This window comes from Nannobrachium achirus (assembly GCF_963921795.1).
Source record: "Nannobrachium achirus genome assembly, chromosome: 3".
NCBI lineage: Eukaryota > Metazoa > Chordata > Actinopteri > Myctophiformes > Myctophidae > Nannobrachium > Nannobrachium achirus.
In genome coordinates, this window is record NC_137812.1 from 23,775,896 (window position 1) to 23,793,567 (window position 17,672).

The following is a 17,672-nucleotide window of genomic DNA, read 5'->3' on the forward strand; positions in this document are numbered from 1 at the left end:
CATTTCCAGCATTTTAAAAGGGATTGGGGAAACAAACGGAGGGAACCAAATCAAAGCGACGCCGCTTCTAGTGGTTTCCGCGCTTTAGGCGGAAACCAAACGCTCTGTTGTGAACGAACACCAGGCTCTCTCTCGGGAGAAAGCCTGGTAGGCGAGGTTACAATAAAATCCCTGCTGTGACCACTAGGTGACAAGCGCGAGCTACGACCGGAAGAAGAGTCTTGTCCTCCCGCAGTGCATTGTGGGCAGTGTGTACCGGTGGATGATGATGATGATGATGATGATGATGCTAGCAGCGTTGCTGCTAGGCTAGCTGCTGTAGTTCTCTGCTCTAGTCTGTCTGAGTGTGTGATGGTGGGACGGCGGGGGAGCCTTTGGAACCGCTGTGTTTCGCCGTGCGACAGGTATGCTCACTAACGTGGTTTATTACCACGACATGCACGTTGAAGCTGGTTATTGTGGTGAGGCTCGCGTTAGCACGCCGGGGCCGTTTGACAGGCAGGCAAGTGGCTAGCCAGGCTAACTAGCGTTCACAGCGTTTAGCATTGGTTACGTGTAAGTACAGTGGAGCAGATCATATCTGATGGACTCAGCGTGACAGACTGACAACATCAGCAGAGCAGACAGTCCCATGGCTGCATTATGTATTATTATTATGTATTGTTATTTTACTTGCTTTTCCAAAGCAGGTTTGATAAAGTGCCAGTCTTACATTTGATATACCTATTGTTATTAATCAATTCAATTCAAAGGGCTTTATTGGCATGAGAAAACATACGTTTAAATGGCCAAAGCAGAAGTGTATTATTTATTACTACTACTATTATAATTATAATAGTGGAAATTCCTCAGCTGTTAAGTTACAGTAGCCCACCTGTGTTCAAGTACCATTCCATTTGGTTACATTTGTACACTTGAGTTACTAATTGACACATTTATTAATATTATCATTATTTTTCTTCTTATTCTTATTATGTGAGTGCAAATTACACGCTGTCACCGTCCTACTTAGATGCAGAGTTTGCAGACTGAGAGTAATGTAAATAGTGAACTATCCACTTACTAATTACCATATGTCAATAAAGTTTAGGTATGTCCTTTTATAATGCTAGCCTAGGATTCCAAACCTATTCAGGCTGCCCCAAAAAATAATCATATGACAAGCACTTTGAATTGTATGAGTTGAGGTTCAGTTTGACTCGGTTCCACAGATAAATGTAGTGAAATTGCGAGACTATTTTCACAATGTTTGCTTTTCTTGTGGCCAATTTGGTATTAAAAAGGTCTTAAAGTCCTTGTCACTTTAGAAATGTGCAGATACCCTGTAAAAAAGTATACACTTCTACCATGTCCGGAATTCCATGGAGGCCATGAAAGCCATTGCCACCGTTGCCCCTCAGTTTGGCCTTGTGCCCCTCCAGAAAATAGCTCTCTTTATTGTCAGTATGTAGAACAGACATCTGTGTTTCTTTCTTGTCATTTAGACAGTGTCTTTTGTTGAGATTCTGAAATCTTAACTCTCCCGAGTCCCCATCTTTAAACCATGGGGACTCGGGCTGAGCATGAATCAGATTGTAAATACCATCATTTATCTATTTCACTGTAGATTACTGTAGGTCATCCCTAACCCTGATGCCCTCCCTGCCCTGGCATTTGGCCTTTGTGCCCTCAAAAAATGGACAACACCTGGCCTGACTTCTAATGTATGTTGGTTTGTTTACTGTGTTGAGTGAGAAAATAATATTGCATATTAAGCTAATCAGGCATTGACACTAAGGCTTGCCCACCTGCCCCCGGCAGGTAAATAAAACTTTCGGGCAGGTAAAGTTCGCTTTCAGGTTGCCCGACCGGGCAAGTGCTCATTTGAGAGGGGACACAATCATCTATAAACAAAACACAAGATATCTGTCTAAACACCTGAACGTGTCCAGCGCACTCTGTCCTCTGATCTGTGGAATGTCAAATTAGAGCACTGTTTACCAATAATGTTCAGTTTTTACTGTTACACTTAAAAAATTAAAATAACAAGTGTGAAACCGAGTGCATCTCTCCACTCCGACATGTCTCCTTTCCGACATGTCTCCATTCCGACACTAACCCTATCTCTAACCCTAACCCTAAACCTTAGGCCCATGGGAGTGTCGCCACTCCGACAATAAGAAGTCAATTTCGGAGTGGCGACATGTCACAATGGAGAGAGCCTCCCTGTGAAACCATATACATATTCAATTCAAGCCAAGAAATAAGTGTTAAATTGATCATCATTTTACAATGGACGATTTATTTTTTGGGCAAGTGGGCATGACCTTTGGGCAAGTAGAACATGACCTGTACTTGCCCGACTGGCAAGGGCCTCTGAGACCTTAGTGTCAACCCCTGCTAATCATCTGGGGATTCCTCAAATAATTTGGGGACCCCCCAGTTTGGGAACCACAGCTTTAACCAACAAGTTAGTACGTGGTAGTACCAATATTAATGCCCTGGCCCCTTATAGTAATCACTCTGCAATGATTTAGTATTTACATAATGTCCGATGCCTAGCATTCATCTTCATTTGATGCAATGAATACGGTCGGAGCCAACAACTTGGCACATGTGTAGGAATTTGTGCAACTGTACTATATTCTCTTCAAACTGACATGACACGTATCAGCAGCACTCTTCGTCACATGTGACATGGAACATGTCTCTATAGCCCCGTTCAAATATACAAGATTTGCAGACAATGCACTCTCTGCATATTTGATGCATTCACAATGCATTGTGTGAACATGCAGTGAATTTTGAGTGGCTGCTATCTTTGTTTTGGCATTTATTCCTGCAGGTTGGGAGTGGGACCTACAACATTCCTTGCATGCAAAGTCTTTGTGGAAAGCCATAGTGCAGGCCACTGCAGGGAGCATCATGGTATTGCTTGCCTATGCGATGTTTGTTCAATATATTAGTATTTATTTTAAATTCTTTTACATGAATTCAACGGTTGAACACACTGATATGCCATTATTGCAGTTTTCCAACGAAGATCTAAATTATGAATTTGGCAGGCCGGGATATGTTAATTCTCGTGAGGTGATATAAAGACCGTCTGGTTTCTTCGTGTGACATGTGCTATGTTTATTCTGCACACACTGACTTGTAGGTTAGAGATGATAGATCTGTGCTCATGAACTGTGTGTGCATTGTTCACTGTCCGCTCATCATGGGTTTTTCAGCGTCCACTGAACTCCTTCCCAGGCTTTTCTCATCTCATGAGGAGTGGTTTGTGCCCCTAGGGCAGGACCTCTGTGGTAATGTACTTCCCCTGGTAGTACTGTATCTGTCACAACCAGTCACAAGTTCACAGCACTGGTTTCAAGCCCGGGGAATGTCAACATATATGCTAAAAGCATCAATGACCGTTAACACATTGGGTGCCCCTGGATGGAGCCCCATTTATCCCCTCTCGCTGCCCAGGCCCACCACCATTCTATTGAATACGGGCCTGCTGCATCAATGCATGCGTCATGACGTCACTTGGTCACATGACCGCAGACAGGATGATGTTGTGTAACTTACTGTATGGACCAGTGTTGATCATAGCTGTTCATTGCCGATCAAAAGTTGGTCATTTTGCCGCAGTCGGCCACAGTTTTAGCCATAAAACAAACATCAGAGATAAAGGGCATTAAAGATGGGGAAATGCATTGGATTATATGGAGAAAAACGGCTGCGCGATGCTCTCAGCGTCGATTCGAAGCGACCCGCGGTGAATGGGCTGCATCCAGGCGTAGCCCCGACCTAACGTGAGATTTAAAGTTAATACTGTAAATACAGTAAACGCGTCAAAAACGTTGTGGGCCTCCAGCGACATCAAAGAGTTTAACGCGTGGGCACCCACTGAGTTAACTTCCTTGTACTTCCGGTTAGACACTCTTGGTAGCAGGTCTTGCCCAGCGTGACGTGTGAGTGTCCGTCCACTATTTGCTTCGATCATGGTCTGGCGTCCACTATTTGGTAATATCGTGGTGAATCCCACCGCTTTTAGTTGCGCTGAAAACATCACTACATACACCGATACACGGCATGCCCAGTTCACATTTTTATCCTTGCTTCGTTTCAGCTGCCATTTACCAAACATGGATTCAGTGTTAGGGACCTTCAATGGGACAATGTGTTTTGGCCTTTGCAGGGATCAAATTCGTGACATTTCTATGAGGGTTCTATAACCGCACCACACAGGCAATTCATTTTCCCACAAATATTCTCTTTAAAATATGGGTGGTACCAGATCAGGTACCATATTCTAGTGTTGTGGCTGTGGGTGTCTCTCACTCTGGAGAAGTAATTAGACAGGTCTGAGGGTATTGAGGACACTGTCCCTTTTGAGTATCTTAAATACTGAGCCATCACAAACTAGCAAAGTGTGTTGGAATTAGATGGGTCATAGGCTTAAGGCTGGGGGGAAGTAGTCGTATCATTTTGTTTTGGGTGGTCTGAAGCTTAGTTTAGATAACACAGGGAGGGAGGCCGTGGGCCACGTTAAATCAAAGCTGTGCATGGAGAAGAGGGCAGCTTGCTTCCCATCTCTCGTCTGATCCTCTTCCCACTCTGATGGGATTAGAGAGAGGCGCTTGTCTTCTCCATGCCAGACTCTTAGCCGTTTACTCCCAACGCGTCTAGTAGTAGACTCGTCCAGTGACAAAGGTCTGCATCTATATAGAGCAGGGGTCATCAACGTTTTTCAGGCTGAGGACCCCTTAGCTGAGAGAGCGATGAAGCAGGAACCCACCACTACATATTGGATTCATGTTGAATGTGTGTTTTCAGACATGTAACAACTTAAACCCTCAACACTTTGAAAACTTGACCTTTGGCTCCCTACTTGGTCTGCTGTTTGTTACCTGTAACAACAAACATCTTCGCAGCAAATAGACGATCTACTGCAGTCGCTGACGGGTTGTGAGCTTGTAGATCTGCCATTTTCCGCTAATGCCCCCCCCCCCCCCCCCACACACACACACACACACACACACACACAAACACACACACACAAAGATTTGACGGCCCCCCTGCTGTATCTCTGAGAACCCCAGCTATAGAGACACATTCTCTCACACACGCACACACACACAGACAGACAGACAGACACATACACAGTGATGTCATTACGTGCGCATCCCGCATCAAAAACTCATTCAAGTCGCCCAGGGACTCATTCATGTCATGGTCCTGGGGTCCCGGGGATGCGCCTCCATTGGAGTCCATGTTAAAATAATTTACCGGGTCGCGGTAAAAGAAAAACATTTTAAAATTCCACAGACACCACCATTGTTCATGGGTGAAAGCATCCTACTTTACCCAACGTTAACACAAATAAAATCCACATAGAAAGTCTTAAACAGGCGATAGAAGCGTCAATGTTTTGATTCCACCCGAATTCATTAGGGGCACATGTTTTAGTAGTTTTAGTAGTTCTAAGTTCAAACAGCGCTCGAAAACATTGTATTGAGGACTCGTAAAACTTTTCTGGGACCCATTTGAATGACCACCTGTGGGTCCCGGGACCCATTACATTGAAAACCTAGTAACATCACTGCATACACTGTTGGAAGAGGAAGATCCAGGAATTGGAACTAACTACTAGACAGATTGCTTCCTAGAAAGTCACTGTCTGTCACCACAGAGTGGTTTACCAATGTGACTCAGTGTGTGTGACTCAGTGTGCTGATGCATTAGGGTCACACAAATAATTCAGAGAGAAAAAAAAAAAAGAGTTTGTTTGTAAACAAAAGTTCAACAAGGCAGATATGACGAATAACATTAACATACAAATAAATTACTGTCAATTTTAATATCTTATTACTTTGCCAATTAAAATATAGCATAGTGGAAATGGCAGTTCTACAAGCTCACAACGCTTGTAAATTTGCTAAATATGCTTTTGATAATGTTTGAAAATATAAACTAAACGATCGTGATGATAATGACAGTCATGCAAAAATGATTTTGATTATCTCAATTAATTGCGATTAGACGATTATGATTATGTAATAATTGTGACAGGCCTACCTATCTGACAAGTCAAGTGAAGAGTTGGATCGCTGGATGCACTGGAGAAGGAACAAATGCCTCCTCCGCTGTTTCGATGAGGAAACAACACTTTCAGTTCTCTTTTGAAACGCAACATCATCCTCACGTGAATCATTTATGTTACCTCTGTAGTTGACAAAATGAGCAGTGTGCTTTTAAAGCTGCACTATAACTTTCCTCTTCTACCCTGGTTATGTGCATTATGCACATTTAATGACTTCAGGTAAAAATCTGTGTCAGATCCGGTGTCTAGGTAAGACATGAATGACCTTGACACGATACAAATCTCTCAATAGAAGAGCAGGGAGACAAGTTATATTGTATTTAACATACTCTATCATACAGATTGGACAACATTTCTTTGTATTCGTTAAAGAAAAGTTACATAATGGCGTTTTAAGTAGCGTCTTACACGTTATTTGGAAAGTGAAGACCGAATACTACCTCTTATGTATGTATGTACAAAACCGTTACTTTTCATGAAATGGGGGGAAATAACCGGTGTTTTAATGGATCCAATGTAGTTATTATTTCATCACAAGCTCCTTACTTACTTTTGTTGGTTCAATATTCATAAGCCCCACAGAGCACAGACACACTTTCTCTTTCACTTTGAAATTGTTTTGAAAATAGCAGATCTACAAGCTGATGAAGCATCGCACCGTAGTGCATTGTTCTTCTTACATTGTTCGTACGACGAAGTATGGCATTCCTTTATGAAAGAAACCCAAAGAGGGTGAAATATGAAAGATGGAAAAGGTTTCTGTGCCAACATCAATTCTGTATTTTATACAGTCATTGTTTATTTTGTTTTTAGAAAAAGCAGTAGAAATGTATTGCTACTATGATTTTATTATTATGATTTACTGCTTTATTATGACATTGTTGACTTTCAGTGATCTAATGCCAGCGCTGTTCGTGCAATCCGTGCATGTTTTCCCAGTGTTGGTAGTATGGTAGATGGAATTGTATGACCTCATGTGAATGTACCCATCATGTTGTTTTCTGCCGTGTACATTCTGTAAACTTGTCTGGAGACATGCACTAACCCCTGCTGTGTGTGTTTCTGTTCGTCCGTCCAGCTAGCCTCCTTGGAGGGGTGTCCCGATGCCATGGCCTCCCGTCACGGCTCGTCCCCAGTGCCCCGTCCCGGCGGAGGAGGGGCCAGTGATGGGGTCTACTGCAAGGACAGGGGGGCGTCCTCTGCACCGCGCCACTACAGGCCTGTCCGCTCCCTGCCCGACGTCTGTCCCAAGGAGCCCACCGGTGAGACCCCCATTTAGGCCTGCCACAGTTTTTACATTTTCAATCGTTTTCCCTAATGGCAGAAATAGCAGATCTACTTTTCAAACGATGTGGGTCCCCTGGGCGATTATTGTTTTTGTACACAACGCATTGTAAGGGAGCGCTTGTTTTCGGTGGAGACGACAGAGGTGCGCCGTCTCAAGCGTACTTGATCCACGTGAGACACCGCCGAGCGAGTTAAAGCGAGCTTGAGCCGATTCAGCGCCGTCCGAGTTACAGTATGTCCCGATAGGGACAGAATAGTAAATCTTCGTCCCCCCGACTTTGGGCACCTCTGTGAGTTCCAAGTGACCACAGCAGAGCGCTCCCTACCTCCGCTTCAGCCAATCGCAAGCCGCGGCCGACTGGCATTGTGTACTTTAATATCCCTTCACTATTGCCATACAACAGGGGGTCCGGGACCCCTAAGGGGTCCTCAGAGTTACTACAGGGGGTCCTCCAAATCTTTGTGTGATAGAAACCTTTTTTCTCCTTTTTTATATTAAACACTTGAACCCTAGTGTCCATATTCTCAGAACTTTAGCAAAAAATAGCAGATCTACAAGCTCAGATGGTCTATTTTCGGCAAAAAGGTTTGGTGTAGAGCGGAAAAGGAGCAGACTAAGTATTGACGGTTCAAGTGGTTAAATATCAGAAAACACAAATTGACATGAATCCAAAATACACTGATGATTGTGCTGTCAAACGATGAAACACTATGGAATCTATGAAAAGGTTGTGGGGGTCCCTGCTTCATCTCTCGCTCAACTAAGGGTTCCTTGGCCTTAAAACGTTGAAAACCCCTGCCATAAAATAACGACTACTCGATTCCCTGTGTGGCCTCCTTGCAGGCGAGGCCCGCGGCGGCCTGTGCGAGGGCCCGTCCGTGGTGGCGGAACACGACCGCTGGACGGTGTACAGCTCCAAGGTCAACCTCCCGGCGGCGCTGAACGACCCGCGGCTCGCCAAGAGGGAGTCGGACTTCTTCACCAAGACCTGGGGCCTGGACTTTGCCGAGACCGAGGTCATGCCCTCCTTCTACCTCCCCAACATCACCAGGGAACACTTTGTCCCTTACCTCCAGGAGACCGCCCAGGTCAGTTGGTGTGTCCCAAACGGTGGTCTGTGGGGCCCCCTTTTGTGAGGACTGTTTTTGGAGGCAGTCCAAAAATGGTATACTGTACGTTATGGTGCTCAAATTATTTCATGTCATTGATATTTATTTGGCCGCAGACTCCCATCTGAAAATGCTTTGTGGCAGGGACTCCTCCCCTCAGGAGAGTGTTTTTAGAATGTAATTTCTTTTTCTGTATGCACTGTACAGCGACCTTGGGTCTTTTGAAAGGCGTCTCCAAATAAAATGCATTATTATTATTAGAAGATTTGTGTTAAAAAAAAGAAAATCTGAATTATAAAAAATAAATAAAATTATAAAAATTAAATTATACACTTTAAAGATTTTTAAAACATTCATTTACAAGCTCATAGCGAAGCTTTTATATCTGCTATTTTTGAATAGACAAAGTTTTAATATGGTTAAAAAGGGGTTTAAATGATTGTGACGCTATATTAGCTCATTTTGCTGGAGTGTTTTTTTATCACGATAAACGATAATATCGCGTATCATCCCATCCCTAGTGGGGGGTGGTGTCCTTTCACACTGTTTCACAAATCACACCTTAAGCCCAAACCACAGCAACGATTCGCCTTGAAACATGCAACTACTTGGCAACCATTATCCCCAATGGCAGTTGCAAGCAGTTGCATTGGTGTGGATGGATTTTCTTTTTGCTGTAATCCATGGGTAATGCCTCTCTGCCTTCACTGACGCTGCATTATTCAACCTGAATGACTGTCACTTTAAGTGCAAGCTGTACAGTAACCCTACACCTGCTACCAACACCCACCTAAATGACTGCTCTGTGCAGTGAAACATGGACAAAATGGGATCCAATCATCACGGGCAATGTTTGTCGCTGCATTAGTGCAGGGTCTCCCAAAATGATTCAGCTTGAGACCCAAAAGATAAATATTGTGTCTCCAGCAACACAGATATGGAGGGGAAAAAATCCATTATGAATTATCCACCGCCGACCTACAAGGTCCCAATGTGTCACGATGCGATGTGTTGTGAGCTTGTTTGGTCAGCTGTTTTCAATATTACTTGGAAAAAAAGATTATTATTATTATCATTATATTATCATCACTTTACCCCAATCCCATCTCAAGTGGAGTTGAGAGGTTTTGTCAGTGATAAGAACAGCTGACAATGGATTTCCAACCTCACAATGCATCACAAAGTGATTCATGACACGGCTTATATAGGCCTACAATGATTATCAGGACTTTAAATATTACAGTACACGGAGTTGCAGTTTCAGTAGAAATAGCGAGAGAAATGCTGCTATATGAACTCATTTCTTAGTTTGATAAACGGTTACACAGAGAAAAAAAACTCCTTAAAGGTTGTTTTCTTCCGCTCTGCCTCTGAGTCTGCAGCAGCTCTGTGAAATATCTGTCAATATTGGTGAAAAAATATCGTAACTATTTTGACATCGGTTCGATACAAATATTGAATTTTTTTATGAAATATTGACCGGTATCCACATGCTACCAATAATATTGTGCATTACTATTAACCCATAACATTGTATTCTCTTATAGACTGCGTAAACACTGCCATATACTTTTATATAGTGCTCAGTAGGAATGGACATTAAATTGGAATGGGGGTAAAGAGGGATACAAAATAATTGGCTACTCTATATTAGTAGAAAGCATAGACTTTACTTTTATTTCTCTCATCTTTTATGTATTTTAATTTTTTTAACCGCAATCACTGAAGCCAGCTGTATCTTCTCCTATTTTTAGAGGGAAAGAATCCATGAACGCTGTAAGGCCATCTGTCCCAACAAAGACGATGTGGACTCCGTCTCCTGTGTCACCACTAACCACGGTATGAATTATTAACACACCTCTGCAGCACTGCTGCCTCTATGGCAGTCTTAAACCTGATTTATACTCCGTTTTATGACGCCGTCACATGGCTGAAAGTACAAGTTCACCCATTAGCACCCTGAGGCCGATTCTACAAATACCTTCTAAATCGTTAGTTCTCAATCTTCTTCTTGCCAAGGACCCCCAAAATGATTTGCGAACCGCCATCTGGAACTGTTTTGGGGCCCTGCTGGGTTCTCTGCAAACATGCACATATTTCTAGCAATATTGTGACAGGAATTAAAGTTCCTGGCCTCTCAAACACACTTCCACTCCAACACTGCCTCCGGGACTTGCTATCCTTTTTGCCTAAACATGTTACTGTACTCTGTGCTGTTTGACCTTTTTGACTGATAAAGTCTTCAATCAGTCTTTTGTCATTGCTGTTATCATTGCTTTAACCAAAGCTTTCTCTTCCTCAGATAAATCCAGAGCAGACCTGGAACAAGTTCCTAAGGTACAAATCTGTGTTTTTATATCACTGCACTTTGGCAACATTATTGTGGTTCCATGCACACATATTGTAACGTTTCTTTTTGGTTTGGAACAAGTTGCTGTTTTAAGATTTTTTAAGCATTTACGTGTCTCGGCTGTCACTCATCATGTCACGTCTCTTCATGGTGTCAGATCTTCATGAAGCCAGACTTTGCGCTGGAGGAGCCGGCCACCTTCAACGCGGTGCTGCCCTGGTCGCACTTCAACAGCGCCGGAGGGAAGGGCAGCAGGGACATGACCTCCTCTAGGCTGCTGCAGGAGAAGGTCAGTCACTGTGTTCACTTTTGAATAAAATGTCATCTGAAAAGTTGTAGTTTTAGTCAACAAATAAGATTTTAGTCGACTAAATCTACAGTTGATGCATGTCAACTGTTCACAAAAATGCATTTTGGCAGGCCTTGGTGGTGTCGTAATAGCTGATTTTCCATTCGGTTGCATGCTGAAAATGGCCGATCTACAAGCTCACAACACGTCACAGCACGACACATTGTAAGCTGTAGATCTGCTATTATCAGACCCGAGCGCAACCAGACCGGATAAAATGACCTGTGTGACGCTGTAGTATGAAGTATCAAGTAGGGCATTACATTTATACTCTAGTTAGAATACGGAGATAAGAGGTTTGTGCCCAACAGCAAAGATATGCCTACTAAATCCTACGAGTTTTCTGAAAACCTAAAATAAAAAATGAGATGCTTTTCTGTAGGGATGCCACCGATCCAATCTTCAGATCGGATATCGGCCCGATATCATTCAAAAACCTTAGATCGGATTGCAGTGAAAATGATAAAAAGTATTTTATTTTTATTTAATTGTACTTATTATTTATATTTCATATATACATTTATCAAATATGTGCTATATCGGATCGGTATCTGTATCGGATCGGTATTGATTCTGCCATATTGTTAATCGGATTGAATGGGAAAAATCTAGATATAGATTCTCTACTTTTCTGATCTTAACGTGTAAACAATGTCTCCCTGTCCCCCTCCCTCTCTCTCCATCTCCAGTTGAGTCACTACCTGGATGTGGTGGAGGTGAGCATCGCGCATCAGATCTCGCTGCGCTCCGAGGCCTTCTTCCACGCCATGTCGTCGCAGCACGAGCTGCAGGACCGGCTGCGCGACACGCAGCGCGCCGTGGCCGTCCTGCGCGGCCGCACCGCCAACATGGAGCGCGTCATGTGCCGGGGCCCGCTGCAGGCCGTGCGCACCGGGCTGACGCGCTCCAACTGCGCCAAGCTGCACGGCAAGCTGAAGCTGATGGCGGCCGTGCACCAGACGCAGCCCACCGTGCAGCTGCTGCTCTCCACCTCGGAGTTTGTGGGCGCGCTGGAGCTCATCTCAACCACCAAGGAGGTGCTGCAGCAGGAGCTGCAGGGCATCCACTGCTTCAGGTCAGCGGGTTTTTGGGGGAAGTCGAAGGGGTGTGTGTGTGTGTACTTGAGTGGATTTAGGGCTGATGCATACTCCACTTTTAGAGACGAGTTTAGGGGTGTCACAACCACAGATATAAAAAGCTAGATGCCTCATTCGCCTCTGCAGTTCATTGGCGCGACGTGCAACAATTGTAGTCCGGACTTCCTGGAAAAACTAAGGGATCGCTGCCAGTCAAGTGACTACTGGCCAATCACAACACGTCTTTTCCGTGACTTATCAATCCATGTTGCGCGGCTGCGCAGCTGTTCTTACAGGCGGCGTAGTTAAATACCCGCCCCCACCTGCCTCTGATTGGCCTACCAACGTCCGATGTGTGACGCACATGGAAGCGATGCACACGGATTCCCTTGGTCCCCGAATGCATATGCCCCAGAGCCAAAGGAGGTGTCTACCTTTCTATGTCTATGGTCACAACATCTCGGCAGCACCAAACAGCTGCTAGTTTGTTCAAATTAGCAATAGAATACATCTCTGCTCTTGGTCAGAAACTAGCTAACGGCAAGAAAACAAAGCAATACTCCGAGGTTGATAGTGTGACTTTATTTTTTTGCATATTCACTGCATATCCACGCAGTGATGTTGTCTGGCCACGCGAGGTTATAAATGTTTATAATCCATTAAATAGTTTGTTCCATTAACTGTTGTACCTCTACAATTAATGGTCATTAACCCTGAACGCCCCCCCCCCCCCCAGACACCTGGGCTCTCAGCTGTGTGAGCTGGAGAAGCTGATAGATAAGATGATGGTAGAGGACTTCAGCATGTACGCCAGGAGTGACCTGAACCGCAGCCTGAGGGATGACCCGCATGTCATGGAGAAGGTAGGGTTTAAAGGGACTACACCATGAATTTTCATTTTTCCAATTTTTATGTATTTTCTTGGTGTCCCACAAGCAACTTCTATCCTCACAAAGTCCTATTTCTGACCATTGTGTCTTTCTCAGTTTATGGGCAGATCTATGTTAGCATGTCTCAGAACGGTCCTGATTGTGAAATATCAGATTTGTGATGTCACAAGGCCTGAGAAGGAGGCAGGAGGAGCTGGGAGAGGGTTGGGGAGGGGTGGGCAGGCCTGAGAAGGAGGCAGGAGGAGCTGGGAGAGGGTTGGGGAGGGGTGGGCAGGCCTGCTGAGCAGGAGGTGGGGAGGAGTGTGGGGCCAAAACTGGCTCAATAGCGCAGTCCTCCCACTCAGGACAAGGTGGTACTGCAGCTGAAAATGCTCTGAAAGCCAGGCAGAAATAACAGGGGCTCTGTATTCAGGAGTGGTAATTTAGCCTCAAACCTTTTCAAAAACGTTTTTGGGACACAGTGTTATATAAATTATTTTTAAATGCATGGTGTAGGACCTTTAATGGAAACACTGCCACCTGCTGGTACTGTAGTTAACCACTGAGGGCAAAAACAAGGTGTTCTTCTGGTTAAAAATAAAGTTAAAAAGCCTTAAGGTAGTTATTACAACATATATATATGACGGTGATAACCCAAGACCCATGTCCTTCTCCAGGCTACTAATTCAGGTCTAATGTATTTTGTATGTGTTTTTTAAATCATACAGTACAAATTCCATCTCGTTTATGATCGAAGATCGAAGAAGGTGGGCAACAGATGCCTCTGGCAAGACTTTTTTGGAGCATGTTTAAATCACGCCAAATCCATAGTTGTTTTCCATTGTATAATGACGTGGAAATCAACCGCAGGCATCATCACGCTGTTACTGATTACTTAATTTAATTTGGAGATATATCTCTGTAATTATTATCCTAGCAATTGTTTTAGTTTTTAACTGGATGGTGTACAGAATGATGGGTCTTTATCAAATCTGGACAGTTCCGATGGTGTTAGTGTACTAAGTTGAATCCCAGTTAATTTTCTTTGATCATTTATACTCCTCAACAGTTTGTCACTGAAATGAGCAAAGAATTATTTTTGGATACTAACCTTGAATTTAATTTATAATCATTAATTCAAAATATCTTGTACAAATTTCACCGGCTTTAACTAATTGATTAAAGTTTGTCAAAAGTGTACCTTGTCTTTTGTTAGCCAACCCAGTATTAGATGGAGTTTGGCGGTATGTTTAATGACACACAAATATATCGTATCTGCCAGTTATAAACCTCATTTGTCTAAAACCGTTACTCTTCAGGATTCAAATAAGAAAATAAGGAAAGTAGCAGATCTACAAGCTCTTGTGGATCTGCTACTTCTGCTATGTTTGTATGACGCTGTAATCTATCTATAAATGCGAGAAGTCTCTGCGTGTGTGTGTGTGTGTTTGTAATCCGCGTATCTCGAGAACCGTTCGTCCCACCGGCTTCAGATTCGGCACGCGCGTTCCCCGCCGCGGCACGGAGTGCAGTGCCGGGTCTCGACCCGACCCGACGCGCGGTTTTCCCGAACCGGCGCGAAACGTTCGGAATCTCCTTATGCGGGGTTGATTGTTGACATCAGGCTGTTTCTGAGGAAATCGGCGAAAGCTCTGACTCATTGTGACATCACTTCATAAAAGGCTCTGACATCACGTACGCCACATGAGTCAACAAAAAATCTCTGTGAGTGTGTATGTATGTAGGTAATCCACGTATCTCGAGAACCGTTCGTCCCACGGGCACGCGCGTTCTCCATATGGGCATAAAATGAATGCCCCCATATGAGAACCGTTCGTCCCACGGGCACGCGCGTTCCGTCCCACGGGCACGCGCGTTCTCCATATATGGGCATAAAATGAATGCCCCCATATATGGGCATAAAATGGATAAAGGGACACAGACAGACAGATTCAGAGATCTCCGAGAACCGTTCGTCCCACGGGCACGCGCGTTCCGTCCCACGGGCACGCGCGTTCTCCATATATGGGCATAAAATGAATGCCCCCATATATGGCCACGGCACGGAGTGCAGTGCCGGGTCTCGACCCGACCCGACGCGCGGTTTTCCCAAACCGGCGCGAAACGTTCGGAATCTCCTTATGCGGGGTTGATTGTTGACATCAGGCTGTTTCTGAGGAAATCGGCGAAAGCTCTGACTCATTGTGACATCACTTCATAAAAGGCTCTGACATCACGTACGCCACATGAGTCAACAAAAAATCTCTGAGTGTGTGTATGTATGTAGGTAATCCACGTATCTCGAGAACCGTTCGTCCCACGGGCACGCGCGTTCTCCATATGGGCATAAAATGAATGCCCCCATATGAGAACCGTTCGTCCCACGGGCACGCGCGTTCCGTCCCACGGGCACGCGCGTTCTCCATATATGGGCATAAAATGAATGCCCCCATATATGGGCATAAAATGGATAAAGGGACACAGACAGACAGATTCAGAGATCTCCGAGAACCGTTCGTCCCACGGGCACGCGTGTTCCGTCCCACGGGCACGCGCGTTCTCCATATATGGGCATAAAATGAATGCCCCCATATATGGGCATAAAATGGATAAAGGGACACAGACAGACAGATTCAGAGATCTCCATATATGGGCGTGAAATGGACGCAAATAGACAGATATCTCCATATATGGGCATATATGGGCAGACGTACGCCACATGAGTCAACAAAAAATCTCTGTGAGTGTGTATGTATGTAGGTAATCCGCGTATCTCGAGAACCGTTCGTCCCACGGGCACGCGCGTTCTCCATATATGGGCATAAAATGAATGCCCCCATATGAGAACCGTTCGTCCCACGGGCACGCGCGTTCTCCATATATGGGCATAAAATGAATGCCCCCATATATGGGCATAAAATGGATAAAGGGACACAGACAGACAGATTCAGAGATCTCCGAGAACCGTTCGTCCCACGGGCACGCGTGTTCCGTCCCACGGGCACGCGCGTTCTCCATATATGGGCATAAAATGAATGCCCCCATATATGGGCATAAAATGGATAAAGGGACACAGACAGACAGATTCAGAGATCTCCATATATGGGCGTGAAATGGACGCAAATAGACAGATATCTCCATATATGGGCATATATGGGCAGACGTACGCCACATGAGTCAACAAAAAATCTCTGTGAGTGTGTATGTATGTAGGTAATCCGCGTATCTCGAGAACCGTTCGTCCCACGGGCACGCGCGTTCTCCATATATGGGCATAAAATGAATGCCCCCATATGAGAACCGTTCGTCCCACGGGCACGCGCGTTCTCCATATATGGGCATAAAATGAATGCCCCCATATATGGGCATAAAATGGATAAAGGGACACAGACAGACAGATTCAGAGATCTCATACGGCATAAAGGGACACAGACAGACACACAGACAGACGGATACAGAGATCTCCATAAATGGGCATAAAATGGACGCAAATGGCATATATGGGCATAAAATTTACGCAGAATCACAAAGATCTCCATATACGGGCATAAAGGGACACAGACAGACAGATTCAGAGATCTCCATATATGGGCGTGAAATGGACGCAAATAGACAGATATCTCCATATATGGGCATATATGGGCATAAAATGGACCCAGAACTATATCTGCAGTGATCTCCATATATGGACATAAAATGGACGCTGACAGACAGACAGATAACAGATATCTCCATATATGGGCATAAATGGACACAGGCAAACAGATGGTCAAAACGGGTCCTATGACAACAGGTATAATGGGGTTTGCATTAAAGGGCGGGGCATTCATTCCCTATTTACGTTGTTCCGAGTTGGCCAGGTCGCCGACTAGACGCTGGGCCGCCCGAAGGGCGGCCCAGCTTCTAGTATGATCAATTAGGGTCAGGGTGTTAATTAAAAAAAACACCAAAAGTTATAATATTGAGATAGAGGTTTCTGCCTGACAGCAACGACATATAATGCCTGATTTCATCTCTGTGTAGTCATTGTACAGTATGTGTCATGGCTTAACCAGGAACGTCTGGAGTCGTTGGTGTTTGGTCTTCTGAGACAGAGGAAACTGGACTTTCTGGACATTTACAACAATGAGATGATCCTCGCCGCCAAGGCTCTCGTCACACAGGTGGGAAGACAAACCATGGGACTTGATGAGACCTCGTTTAGAATAGAAACAAAAACGAGCACACTCGGTCTGTATAAATGCAATTTGCCGGCTGCACGGCTCACGAAGACTCACAATAAGAAAATAATAACCAGCTCTCCGAAGTTCTTCCGTGTTGAATTCCTTCCTCAGTGTCTGAGGACGGGAAGGACTTGATGATGGATAAAAGTACTCAAATTCAAACGAGAACGAAAAACAAAAGTCAAAGTAAATTATTTCATTGTGATCAATAATACTTTGGTTCAAAGTCAGTGGAAGATAAAAATGTGTGAATGGGCTTGTTTGTTGTTCTTTGCAGTGTGTGGTGGACTGTGTTTCACAAATAGAAGACATTGACACCGAAGTCGTCACTAAGT

General features: G+C 44.4%; 1 protein-coding gene across 2 annotated transcripts in view; it reads left to right on the top strand.

Moving 5' to 3' along the window:
• Nucleotides 1–284: 284 nt before the first annotated feature.
• vps54 (VPS54 subunit of GARP complex) overlaps nt 285–17,672 on the top strand; it is a 32,866-nt gene continuing 15,478 nt past the window's right edge. Inside the window, exons 1-11 of one of the 2 annotated variants that reach the window (XM_080721373.1) lie at nt 285–404; nt 7,152–7,335; nt 8,205–8,449; nt 10,225–10,309; nt 10,773–10,807; nt 10,978–11,109; nt 11,859–12,244; nt 12,982–13,108; nt 13,843–13,881; nt 17,170–17,277; nt 17,615–17,670. In XM_080721373.1, coding sequence (XP_080577499.1) covers nt 7,182–7,335; nt 8,205–8,449; nt 10,225–10,309; nt 10,773–10,807; nt 10,978–11,109; nt 11,859–12,244; nt 12,982–13,108; nt 13,843–13,881; nt 17,170–17,277; nt 17,615–17,670 — 1,367 coding nt within the window. In that variant the 5' untranslated portion in view covers nt 285–404; nt 7,152–7,181. The remainder of the gene's footprint in view (nt 405–7,151; nt 7,336–8,204; nt 8,450–10,224; nt 10,310–10,772; nt 10,808–10,977; nt 11,110–11,858; nt 12,245–12,981; nt 13,109–13,842; nt 13,882–17,169; nt 17,278–17,614; nt 17,671–17,672) is intronic. The other variant, XM_080721374.1, reaches the window with a different exon arrangement.